Source organism: Mytilus californianus, unplaced genomic scaffold (assembly GCF_021869535.1).
Source record: "Mytilus californianus isolate M0D057914Y unplaced genomic scaffold, xbMytCali1.0.p SCAF_1, whole genome shotgun sequence".
In the NCBI taxonomy this organism is placed as follows: domain Eukaryota; kingdom Metazoa; phylum Mollusca; class Bivalvia; order Mytilida; family Mytilidae; genus Mytilus; species Mytilus californianus.
Window position 1 is genome coordinate 107,570,603 of NW_026262581.1, and position 12,919 is coordinate 107,583,521.

Sequence of the window (12,919 nt, forward strand, 5' to 3'; positions counted from 1 at the left end):
TTTGTCATATCCTCTAAGCCTTGGCTGTTTTACTTTTTTCATATAAAACTAAAAAAAATATTTTTTCTAGAATTTCCGATATCTTGAAACATCTTGTTCTATTGGTATAGATTAAGATTTTTTTTCTATTTAACTAATATAAAACACTGAAATACTACAAAAGAAGGCAGATTTAATCTATATAAGTGGATGTTGTTTGTACTTCCTGTTCAAAGTAAAAGTATGTTTCCTGGTATTACATAAGGTAGAGGAAAGAGATTATGAATCTAAAACTTAAAATTATATTTTTTGAAGTGTGAATATATGTACAATAAAAGAATAACAACATACAAAAAGCAAACAATTTACTGAAAACTTAAGATATTAATATATATCTGAGAGAGTACAGTAGCCTTTCATTCTGACCTATGTTTTGAACTTCACTGACCTGAAATTGTATTGTTGTAAAGAATCAACCCAATTTAGAGAATGAGGGACTTTTCAATTTCAGAGTACTTATGTTTATAAGGTGCAATTTTGTTTCCCTTGTGTGATTACATAAGGTACACTTGTTGGATTTTAATAAAACTTGTATAAGTTGTAGATAGAAAGGATAGGACAAAGCCTGTGGATTTTGAGATCAACTGGTCAAAGGTTGAGATCACAGTTGCAAAATATTGTTTTAAATCTTGGTTTCTGGATAAAGTCACCTACATCTTTCATTTTTAGGAAACTTATATTGGGCATGAGCCTTCAAGACAGGGAAACCCTGTCAAATATTTTTCTAAGGAGACCCAAAAATAGGTTTAAGCATAATGAGGCTGTCAAGCAAACATTTTCATTACATGACAGCTATATATATACAGAAATTTAACCAGAATCTTGGTGTCTTGATGAAATTTCTTAAAATAAAACTATATTTTATTTTTCAGCAATGTTTTTTGGTATATGCCACCATCCGTCAGACCTGGCAGGTTAGCCAGGGTCAGTCTAACCCCTGCCAATATTTTTTTAAAGGAGTTGATCATAAGGTTTGGTTTCTATATTACTATGACATTATGTCATATATTTCAACAATATTATTATGTATGAAGTGGGACAATCCATCATTATGAGTTAGGGGACAATAGAATTGTTGTTACTAATACTTGCAGAAATTTTAGTAGGAGGATAAATATATTGCCTTTTTTTTTGTAGTGTATGAGCAATGTTCCTAAGTTGACAGAGTACCTGTTGAGTGACAGATGGATAAGTGAGGTGAATGAGAGCAATCCTCTTGGAATGGGAGGAGAAATAGCAAAGTCATATGCAGAACTGATCAAGGTCATGTGGTCTGGAAAGTATAGTCATACTGTTCCTCGTAACTTCAAAGTAAGTTGTATTAGTTATTGGTTCCAAGTAAAGAATAGATTTAAAACTTTATTTTTGCTTCAAAGAGCTATTTGATATTGAAAATGTGTGGGAATCAGGAGGTTCTTTTTTATTGGCATAAAGAGGTCATTCAGTGTGCACCACATTTTTTATGTTATTTCTTCATAGACAGAAAAAATATTAGTCATTCCTTAAATAATAATTGTACATTTTAAAGAAATTATTTGTTTAACTGTGTTATTAGAAATATACATGCAAATTCACGATGTTTTGTGTTCAGTATTTATCAAGATAATTGCATTAGAAGCTTGTGAAACTGAAAGCTAAAAAAAGCTAATCTTAGCTGCATATTGATAAAAAAATTGGAAAAAATCATGTACATACAAAATCTAAATTTCTTTCGGGTCACCAAGTTTCAGAGTGTTCCACAAAGTCCTAAGCTTTCTCAAAATATACTTATATTTTCACACCTAAGTTATGGAGTGCACCGGTCTGCTCTTCTCACATGTACATTCAATATAGAAATATTGTCTTTTTCGTGAATATAACAATTTAAAGGTCCGTCTGTGCAGGTTAAAAAATTAAAGATAACTATACTATACATTCTTATAAAGTAGGTATCTTTCTACTATTTTTTATACAATTTTAAGAAAAGGTAGTCTCGATTTTTGTACATGTATTTGCGGTCTTCTCGATCTATTCATATTCAATGTTTACATCGAGATAAGGTCTGTTTGAATTTCCTTAGTAACTTAATTTCAAAAGTGCTAATCTTTGCTGCATATCAATCGATTCCTTTGGAATTTTTTCCCTGACTTTCTCTGATCTAGCTGCACATATACACAGATAACTAGCATGTTCCAGAGAGGTATTCAGCCAGTAGAAAAATAAATTGAAGTTGGTACTCCAGGAATTTATTCCCATAGCAACATTTTAAACCAAATTTATAACAAGCTTCTATAGCCTGCTGTACATGTCCTTTGCTACTTAAGAAGGGAAATGGTAACATTAAATGGAGGTTTTGTTTTTATTAGTCCCCTACCGATGAAGTCCGTACATCCCAAAGTTGGTTTCCGTTCTCTTACTTTTAGATTGCCTCAACCAAATGTTATGAAACTTATACACAATGCTTATTACCACAAAATACAGATCAAGTTTGAATTTTGGTGGCGTCACTTTAACCGTTCTAGAGTTATTGCTGAATTTTTCGTTTCCGTTCTCTAACTTAAGTTTATCTCTACCAAATGCTATGAAACTTACACAAAATGCTTCTTACCACAAAATACAGATCAAGTTCAAATTTTGTGGGTGTCACTTTTATTGTTCTAGAGTTATGCCCCTTTACAAGTGGAAAAATTGCTGAATTTTTTGTTTCCGTTCTCTAACTTTAGTTTGCCTCAACCAAATGATATGAAACTTATACACAATGCTTATTACCACAAAATACAGATCAAATTTGAATTTTGGTGGTGTCACTTTAACCGGTCTAGAGTTATACCCCTTTACAAATTGAAAAATTGCTGAATTTTTTGTTTCCGTTCTCTAACTTAAGTTAGCCTCAACCAAATGTTATGAAACTTATACACAATGCTACGTTTGTATGTATGTCCCAAAATTGGTTTCCGTTCTCTAACTTGAGTTTGCCTCAACCAAATGTTATGAAACTTATACACAATGCTTATTACCACAAAACACAGATCAAGTTCAAATTTGGGTAGTGTCACTTTTACCGTTCTTCAGTTATGTCCCTTTATAATTATATGATATGCAAGTGGGGGCATCATCTGTGTCCACATGTGGACACTATCCACATTTATTTTTTACAATCCACCAATATTTGCCAAAAAGGGGCCCTTACAGCTGTTAGCTGCTCGCAAGTTATGCCTCAACCAAATGTTATGAAACTTATACACAATGCTTATTACCACAAAACACAGATCAAGTTTTTTGAGGCAAACTCAATTTTTCCATTCCCTTCATAAATGGAAAAATTGCAAAATTTTTATTTTCTTCTAAATAGCAAGTAATTTTTAAAATTGGAGTTACCTTCCTTTGTCCATGATTATAGTTGAATCAACTACAATCAATGCTTTATACAATGCAATGTTTAATTTTGACTTCCACTGATAAAACACAGATCAAGTTGAATTTGGGTATTGTCACTTTAACCAATATTGAGTTATGTCCCTTTATAAATCGAAAGATTGCAAAATTTTTAATTTCCATTCTGTAACTTAAGTTTGCCCCAACCAAACATTATGAAACCTATACACAATATTCATTACCACAAAACTAAGATCAAGTACAAATTTTTTGTTTCCGTTTTCTAACTTTAGTTTGCTTCAACCAAATGTTATGAAACTCATACACAATGCTTATTACTACATAATACAGATTTAAGTACGAAATTTGGTGGTGACACTTCTACCATTCTTGAGTTATGTCCCTTTATAAACATAAAAATTGCTGAATTTTTCGTTTCCATTCTCCAACTTTAGTTTGTCTCAACCAAATGTTATAAAACTTATACACAACCGTTCTAGAGTTTTGCGTGTTTACAAATAGAAAAATTGCTGAATTTTTAGTTTCTGTTCTCTACTTAAGTTAGCCTCAACCAAATGTTATGAGACTTACACACAATGCTTATTACCACAAAACTCAGATCAAGTTCAAATTTGGGTAGTGTCACTTTTACCGTTCTTCAGTTAGTCCCTTTATAACTATATGCTATGCAAGGGGGGGGGGGGGGGGGGGGCATCATCTGTATCCACATTTATTTTTCCCGATTGACCGACCTGACTTCTTCACATAAAAATCTTTAAACCAACATAAAAAACTCTGGCCTTAAGTCATAAAAAAGGTAGTTCATCCTCATATTTTTGTAATTTTCTGCAGGTTGCTGTAGGAAGATTTGCTCCACAGTTTTCTGGATACCAGCAACAAGACTCGCAAGAATTGCTGGCTTTTCTACTGGATGGTCTGCATGAAGACCTGAACCGAATCCATAAAAAACCATATATAGAACAAAAAGATGCAGATGATCGACCAGATGAGGTATGAATCTGTTTAATCACTACTCAGTTACATTTAATGGGCAATCTTCTAGTTTATGGCAATGATAAATTTTGTAGACAAATTTCTGCAACTCTCTCTATTAAAGCCACAAAATATGAAAACTAGGACAAGCTATAATTGAAGAACATACATTTTTTCATGGATTATATTAGATATTTCACATTTGACTAATTCATAATTTTTAATATTAGATGGTAGCCATGGAATCCTGGGAAAACTATAGGAAGAGGAACGATTCTGTGATTGTTGACACTTTCCATGGATTGTTGAAATCCACTGTTCATTGTCCTGAATGTGATAAAATATCTGTGACTTTTGATCCTTTTTGTTATCTTTCTCTACCACTCCCAGTCAAAAAGGAGAGACAATTGGAAATATTCTGGGTTCCACTTAGTCCTGAAAAGAAACCTGTTCAGGTAATGTTCATATGTATTCAAAATATATTTACATGAGAAAAAGAAATGTTATGACAATATTATTCAATCATTGCATTAAATGGAATTCTGGAGAGAATGAAAAAAAAATAGATTGAAAGAACTCTGCAAAATAAAAGCTTACAACTAGACAATTAGCAGGCATCAGTCAGTCAATTTATCCTATGTCGAATAGTTTACTACTAAATTTAGATAAAACTTTTCTCATATTGATTTATTAATCATTTAAATGTTATATTTTGTAGTTTAAATTAATAGTGCCAAAAATGGGAAGTGTTTTAGACATGTGTAAAATATTGTCTGACAAAGTAGGAGTAGAACATTCAAAGGTATGTATTATAGCATTTACATATAAAATTACGTATAATACTCTTACAGACTATTGATTTTACTTTCTTTATATTATATGATGAGGTGATGCACTATGTTGTCATTTTAATTCTTGCATAAGTAGTTCATAAATATTGTAAAACAGAGGATGCATTTGTAAATAAAAGGAGATAGGGTAAACTTCAATGAGGCAGCAACAGAATTTGTATATGAATTGCATTGCAGACAGTCCTGATTTTACTGTACACTATCAGGAAATCGTAGAAGATTTTCATTACCCTTTGGTATCGTGTTACTGTTTTATCAACTTCAAATTTGTGTCAACTAAGAAAACAAAAATATAAAGGCAAAATATGAATGTGATTAAATATATTAATTACAGATGGCAGTAACAGATGTTTATAACCATAGATTCCACAAAGTGTTCAATCCTGAAGAAAGCCTTAGCTATATTCTAGACAGGGATGATATATTTATGTAAGTACAATGTAGGCTGAAGTGTAATATTGGCATACAATATTCCATTCTCCGTAGACTTTGTTTTGTATTAAAATACAATAAAAAAATCCCTTTTTCTTGTGTTTTTACCTACCAAAGTACAATACTTACCAATAGATTTTTATGCCCCCGCTGTAGCAGAGGGGGCGTTAAGTTTAACTCTTGTCCGTCTGTACATCCGTCCCAAAATTGGTTTCTGTTCTCTAACTTGAGTTTGCCTCAACCAAATATTATGAAACTTATACACAATGCTTATTACCACAAAATACAGATCAAGTTTGAATTTTGGTGGCGTCACTTTAACCGTTCTAGAGTTATGCCCCTTTATAAATGGAAAAATTGCCAAATTTTTAGTTTCTGTTCTCTAACTTAAGTTTGCTTCAACCAAATGTTATGAAACTTATACACAATGCTAATTACCACAAAACACAGATCAAGTTTGAATTTTGGTGGCGTCACTTTAACCGTTCTAGAGTTATGCCCCTTTATAAATGGAAAAATTGCAAAATTTTTAGTTTCTTCTAAATATCAAGTAATTTTAAAATTGGAGTTATATTCCTTTGTCCATGATTATAGTTGAATCAACTACAATCAATGCTTTATACAATGCAATGTTTAATTTTGACTTCCACTGATAAAACACAGATCAAGTTGAATTTGGGTAGTGTCACTTTAACCATTATTGAGTTATGCCCCATTATAAATCGAAAGATTGCAAAATTTTTAGTTTCCATTCTGTAACTTAAGTTTGCCCCAACCAAACATTATGAAACCTATACACAATATTCATTACCACAAAACTAAGATCAAGTACAAATTTTTTGTTTCTGTTTTCTAACTTTAGTTTGCCTTTACCAAATGTTATGAAACTTATACACAATGCTTATTACTGCATAATACAGATTTAAGTACGAAATTTGGTGGTGACACTTTTACCATTCTTGAGTTATGTCCCTTTATAAACATAAAAATTGCTGAATTTTTCATCTCGTTCTCTAACTTTAGTTTGTCTCAACCAAATGATATAAAACTTATACACAACAGTTCTAGAGTTATGTGTGTTTTCAAATAGAAAAATTGCTGAATTTTTAGTTTCTGTTCTCTACTTTTAAAGTTAGCCTCAACCAAATGTTATGAGACTTGCACACAATGCTTATTACCACAAAACTCAGATCCAGTTCAAATTTGGGTAGTGTCACTTTTACCGTTCTTCAGTTATGTCCCTTTATAACTATATGATATGCAAGCGGGGGCATCATCTGTGTCCACATGTGGACACTATCCACATTTATTTTTTACAATCCACCAATATTTGCCAAAAAGGGGCCCTTACAGCTGTTAGCTGCTCGCAAGTTTAAGGTTTGGTTGGCTTGCTTGCTTTGTTTATATTAATGTTTGCTCAAGCATTGTAATTAAGATTGACATCTGAAAACAATATATAAAGGCAGAGTTAAATTTGTTTACTTTATACTTAAATTTGTTTGGACACTATCAAATAATCAAATTTACCTATATACAGGTTTAACTCTGCCTACTTATATTGTTTACAGATGTCAATCTTAATTACAATGCTTGAGCAAACATTAATACAAACAAAGCAAGCAAGGCAAGCAAGCCAACCAAACTCTTACTCTGCATGCATTAGGAAATTGACTGTAAAACCATCCTTGGTATTGACTTATAGTCCCCAAATCACAGTACAATATGCAAAAAGTATCAGGGTTTAAGCTAGGATTTTGAGGGCTTTAGTCACTTTTGCGCGGGATTAAAATCAACCTTATTTTGGGTAGCAGCAAGGGACCTAGGATGTATATTACTATCTATACATCTTTGTCAGACTTTGTCTTTGAAGGACTTAGGCATACTAGGCAGTTACTGCATGATTTAACTGATGTGGCACTTTAATAAGAAGATTAGGATATAAGATCTAGAAATCTAGTTCACAATTTCACTTCAGTTAGTTTCAGGGTACATTTCTAATCAGCAAAAGTTGGGATCCATTTTTTTTTAAACCAGGAATCACAGCATAAATGAACTTGTAAGGACTATTTCACTGCATTATTTATACTTAAAAACGTTTTAAAGCGATATTGAGAATTAATTCTATAAAGTTGGAACCAAGGATTTGTACAAATCCTTATTGGAACAATTCTAATGACTTTAAATTGTAAATTTATCATGAATAGATCACGTTTACTTTCGATTTCCAAATGAAATGAAAACGGGAAGTGACAAGTGAATAATAAATTCAGAATGAATCTGGATTCATCTACGGATTGGTTCGTGTTTAAAAAAGGCAGGAAATTATCATTTTTTAAATTAAATTTGCTAAATAAGAACTATAATTGTCTCTCTCGTTTAGTTTGATACTTAATTATTTCGTATTTTACGTTTTAGTGTCTTTAAATTCATATGAATACTTTCGCGCATGCACAGTTCATCGTAAAGGAAGCACCTGTTTGACTCGTGAAAACATTTCTGAATGTTATGAACAAAGTTCTATCTTTTTAATCGAAATTGTCGAAAGTTATATCAAATATGACGAAAATATTGAAATTAAAATGCGAACTGTCCGAGGGAAAACTCAAATGACGAAACTACGACAAACGAACTGCAAATTGTGCTCGTTTGATAAATATTGAAATTGAAATGCGGACTGACTGATTTTACTGGGGAAAAAAATATATTGATGATCAATTTTGAGGTTGATAAATAATTAACGGATTAGTGACCCATCTGATGGCGATAAGCGGATTATCTGTAATCACAACTTATAACACCTGTTGTAAATGTTAATTAGCTGAGGGTCATAAACTTGTCAGAAACAATAAGACAGGTAGAATTATAGTATTTTCATGCAAAAATATTTTTACTCTTTCCAAAATTAAGTGACGAAAATTGATTTGGAATACTTTCATCATTTTGAAAACCGTTTCGTAAATGACGAAAATGACGAGCGCTAGCAAAATCACTGAATAGTATCTTATATTTTTTCATGCAAAGTCTTATTTAAGTTTCAGTTTTAAATTTGTCTTTAATTACAGATATGAAGTACCCGTTTCAACAAATGATGATCCTGACACAGTCATTGTTCCTATATATATGAGGGAGAAAAAGTACGTATTCAGCCATGGCCTGTATTTATATTTCTTAGGATACTCATGCAAATTATAATACAGTGCCATTTTACTGACTTCAGATTAAAAACCTTATAAATATTTCATTTTTTTCTTACAACAATCAAATGACAATTTCAATATGCAAAAAAGCGTGTATCATTCATGCTGTATATTATATTTAAAGTGGAAGTGACAGAATTTTGTATAAATTTTTGTTTCTATCCATTGACAAAATAGTTCTCTATGAAGTATAAATGTAAGGATGCTCAAGTAAATATTAACTGGCATCATTTATGATTTTAGTGGAGGTCAAGTTGTCCTAGTTTTGATTTGGACATTCACTATTGTTAAAAAATTTGCATTAGCAAATTAGTTAAGAGTTAGTCGCTTAGAACAGAAAATTTAACCAGTATAGAAAAAAACAATTTTTAAAGGAACAGATAGACACAAACCCCTTATTTTACTCCCAAGTCCATTGGTAGTGCATATTGAAAAGACTAAAAAATTGGTTACCTTGATGATTATAATTCATCATAATTATACCCCCGCTTTAAAAAAATGGGGGTATACTGTTTTACCTCAGTTTGTCTGTCAGTCCCATGAATATTTTTCGTCCCATTTTTCTCAGGAACTACATCATAATCCATCCCATGAATATTTTTCGTCTCATCTTTCTCGGGAACTACATCATAAGGATTTTTGTCTCACCTTGAAGTAGTCAAAAAACAAGACATAGGTATGCTGTTTCCGGCGGCAGCGGCGTCAACAATGTATTAGTTTGTGATTAGGTCTAGTTCATGGTGAACCACTAGTGGTAAGTCAATGATATTTGGTATGCAGTTGTATTAGCATTGGCACATCTCATTACCATGTAGATTATTTGGACCCGCCCCCTCAGTCAAGGTCTATTGACTATGAAACTTTGCTTAGTTTACATGTATTAGTTTGTAATTAGGTCAGTTTATGGCGAACCACTAGTGGTAGGTCAATGATATTTGGTATGCAGTTGTATAAGCATTAGCATATCTCATTTCCATGGAGATTATTTGGCCCCGCCCCCTCATTCATGGTCTATTGACTTTGAAACTTTTGCTTAGTTTTCATGTATTAGTTTGTGATTAGGTCAGTTTAAGGGGAACCGTTAGTGGTAGGTCAATGATAATTGGTATGCAGTTGTATAAGCATTAGCACATCTCATTTCTATGGAGAATATTTGGTCCTTACCCCTCAGTCACGGTCTATTGACTTTGAAACTTTTGCTTAGTTTACATGTATTAGTTTGTGATTAGGTCAGTTTTAGATGAACCATTAATGTTAAGTCAATGATATTCGGTATGCAAATGTATTGGCAATTTCAAGTTTCATGGAGATTATATAACCCTACCCCCTAATTAAGGTTCATTGACTTTGAAACTTTTACATAGTTTACAACTTCCTGTTTACCGAACACTTACATCATTTTACACATGACATCCAAGTTGAAAATTTTCGCCACATTTTTCTCAGGAACTACATTACAAGGATTTCTGAAATTTGGTTTCAGGGTTTATATAAGTCAGCTATACCGTGTGATGTGTTTTCAGATTGATCACTCAACAACTTCCTTTTTACCAAACACTTACATATTTTTACACTATTAAAATTTCACTTATTGAGATAAATTTACAGATTAATTACTGGATTGTTGATTTGTACAATTTCAGAAGTAGAAACAGTTACCACAGTGGTTCATTTCAGCTCTTTGGTCAACCATTACTGCTGCCAGTATCTAAGAAAAATTGTACATATGAATCTTTTTACAACACTTTACTTCACAGAATATCGTAAGTAATTTTACCAATAAAATAATGAATGATTAAAATAACCATGATAACCAATGCAATATAAATATAGCATATAAGTTATTTTTATTTTGACTTTGCTCTCAAACAGTTTTGTTGAAAACTATTAAAAAAAATTATTAAATACTTATTATACGACTGCAACATTTTTGTGACTGTATAATGGTATGACATTGTCGTTGTTGTCGTCCAAAGACATTAGGTTTCCAGACAATAACTTGAGAATAAGTGAAAGGATCTCTATGAAATTGTACCACAAGGTACCATACCACAAAAAGGAAAGTTGGGATTGATTTTAAGGGTTATTGTCCTAACTGTTTAGGAATAAGGGGCCAAAAATAAGCATTTTTCTTGTTCAAGACAATAACTTTTGTATAACTGTCTGGATCTCTATGAAATTGTACCATAAGGTTCCATTCCTCAAAATGAAGGTTGGGACTGATTTTTGGGTTATGGCCCAAAGCATTTAGGAAAAAGGGGCCAAAAATTTTATAATACTTTGTATAAATTTCTTATTTCTTGACCAGTTTCAAAGGGGTTTAATTCAGAGTCTTAAATTCTTGGGATTCTTTAATATGCTGATTCCAACCATGTATTCAGATTTTGGATTTTGGGCCCCATTTTTAAATTGGTCCCCATTGAGGTTCAAAGGGTCCAAAATCAAACTAGGTTTGATTTCATAAGAAATTGAATTATTGAGGTTCTTTGATATGCTGAATTTAACTGTATTTAGAATTTTTATTTTGGGCCCCATTTTCAAACTGGTCTACATTAAGGTCCTAAGGGTCCAAATTAAACTCATTTTTATTTCAACCAAAATTGAATTCTTGGGGTTCTTTGATTTGCTGAATCTAAACATGTATTTAGATTTTGGGCCCAGTTTTCAAGTTGGTCAAAATCGGGGTCCAATATGAAACTTTGTTTGAATTCAACCATTTAACTGTATTTAGATTTTAGGCCCCGTTTTTAAATTAATCAACATTGGGGTCTAAAGGGTCTAAAATTAAAATTTGTTTGATTTCATCAAAAACTGAATTCTTGGGGTTCTTTGATATGCTGAATCTAACCATGTATTGAATTCTTGGGGTTCTTTGATTTGCTGAATCTAAACATGTATTTAGATTTTGGATTTTGGGCCCAGTTTTCAAGTTGGTCCAAATTGGGGTCCAATATTAAACTTTGTTTGAATTCAACAATTAACTGTATATTTAGATTTTAGGCCCTGTTATCAAATTGATCCACATTGGGGTCTAAAGGGTCCAAAATTAAAATTTGATTTCATCAAAAACTGAATTCTTTGGGTTCTTTGATATGCTGAATCTAACCATGTATTTAGATTTTGGATATTGGACCAACATAGGTAAATGTCCAATTTCAAAGTTCTCAGACCACATTCATTCTGTGTCAAAAACCTATGCTGTGTCAAATACTTAATTACAATCCAAATTCAGAGCTGTTTCAAGCTTGAATGTTCTGTCTATACTTGCCCCAACTGTTCAGGGTTCAACTTTTGCTGTCGTATCAAGCTGCACCCTGCTGAGCATTTTATTATAGTAAGAATTTTTAATTTAGATAAAGGATCTATTGAATTGAACATTTTTTTATATTTTATAAAGACGATATGTGAAGATGCCTGCTGAAGATGACAAATGGTGGTTAGTAGAAAAAGATGGGGAGATGGTGAATGGTACAAGTGAAGATGAGAAAGATTCTGATGAGGAGAAGAAAGATGGTATTATTTATTGTTTAAATATTCAGAATTTACTTTGGTGTACTTTTGTTTAATATAATGGATTGTGGAAATTAAGAGATTTAAAGGTTAATCCAAATACTATTTCTTCATTTCTGAAAGTACAAGTATTTACATAGCCCGTATGGCACGCATGTTAACCAGTACTTAAAGTATTGACAGGAGGATGGTGTGACCTACATTTTATGCTTCAATGATCATGGGAAATTCTTTGATATTTAGTTCGGGTTTAATTTAATATGATTGCATTACATATGCATGAAACTTATTTTTGAATACATCAAGATAAACAACAAAATAATTAACAAAAAGATGTGCAACCTTAGATTCAAAGGAGTAGGCCCGGTAAGACCCTTTTTTGGCTCAAAATATAGCGTTTTTACAACGTTGTCAAAAATGTAAATTTTTAGCTATTTATTGGAAAGTAGAATATTTTTGTTACATAAATATGATCTGTTTTGACAATACAATGCACATGCATCAGGTAGTAGCAGAATTCTTTCATGCAAAAATACTGAAATC

The 12,919-nt window shown here is 31.9% G+C and overlaps 1 protein-coding gene across 1 annotated transcript in view; it reads left to right on the plus strand.

The window, feature by feature from the left end:
* Window positions 1-12,919, plus strand: part of LOC127729528 (ubiquitin carboxyl-terminal hydrolase 15-like) — a 57,670-nt gene that overhangs the window by 30,229 nt on the left and 14,522 nt on the right. Inside the window, exons 8-15 of the mRNA XM_052237367.1 lie at window positions 1,177-1,350; window positions 4,246-4,404; window positions 4,617-4,841; window positions 5,105-5,188; window positions 5,572-5,666; window positions 8,732-8,803; window positions 10,510-10,629; window positions 12,264-12,379. Of these exons, the coding sequence (XP_052093327.1) occupies window positions 1,177-1,350; window positions 4,246-4,404; window positions 4,617-4,841; window positions 5,105-5,188; window positions 5,572-5,666; window positions 8,732-8,803; window positions 10,510-10,629; window positions 12,264-12,379 (1,045 nt within the window). The remainder of the gene's footprint in view (window positions 1-1,176; window positions 1,351-4,245; window positions 4,405-4,616; window positions 4,842-5,104; window positions 5,189-5,571; window positions 5,667-8,731; window positions 8,804-10,509; window positions 10,630-12,263; window positions 12,380-12,919) is intronic.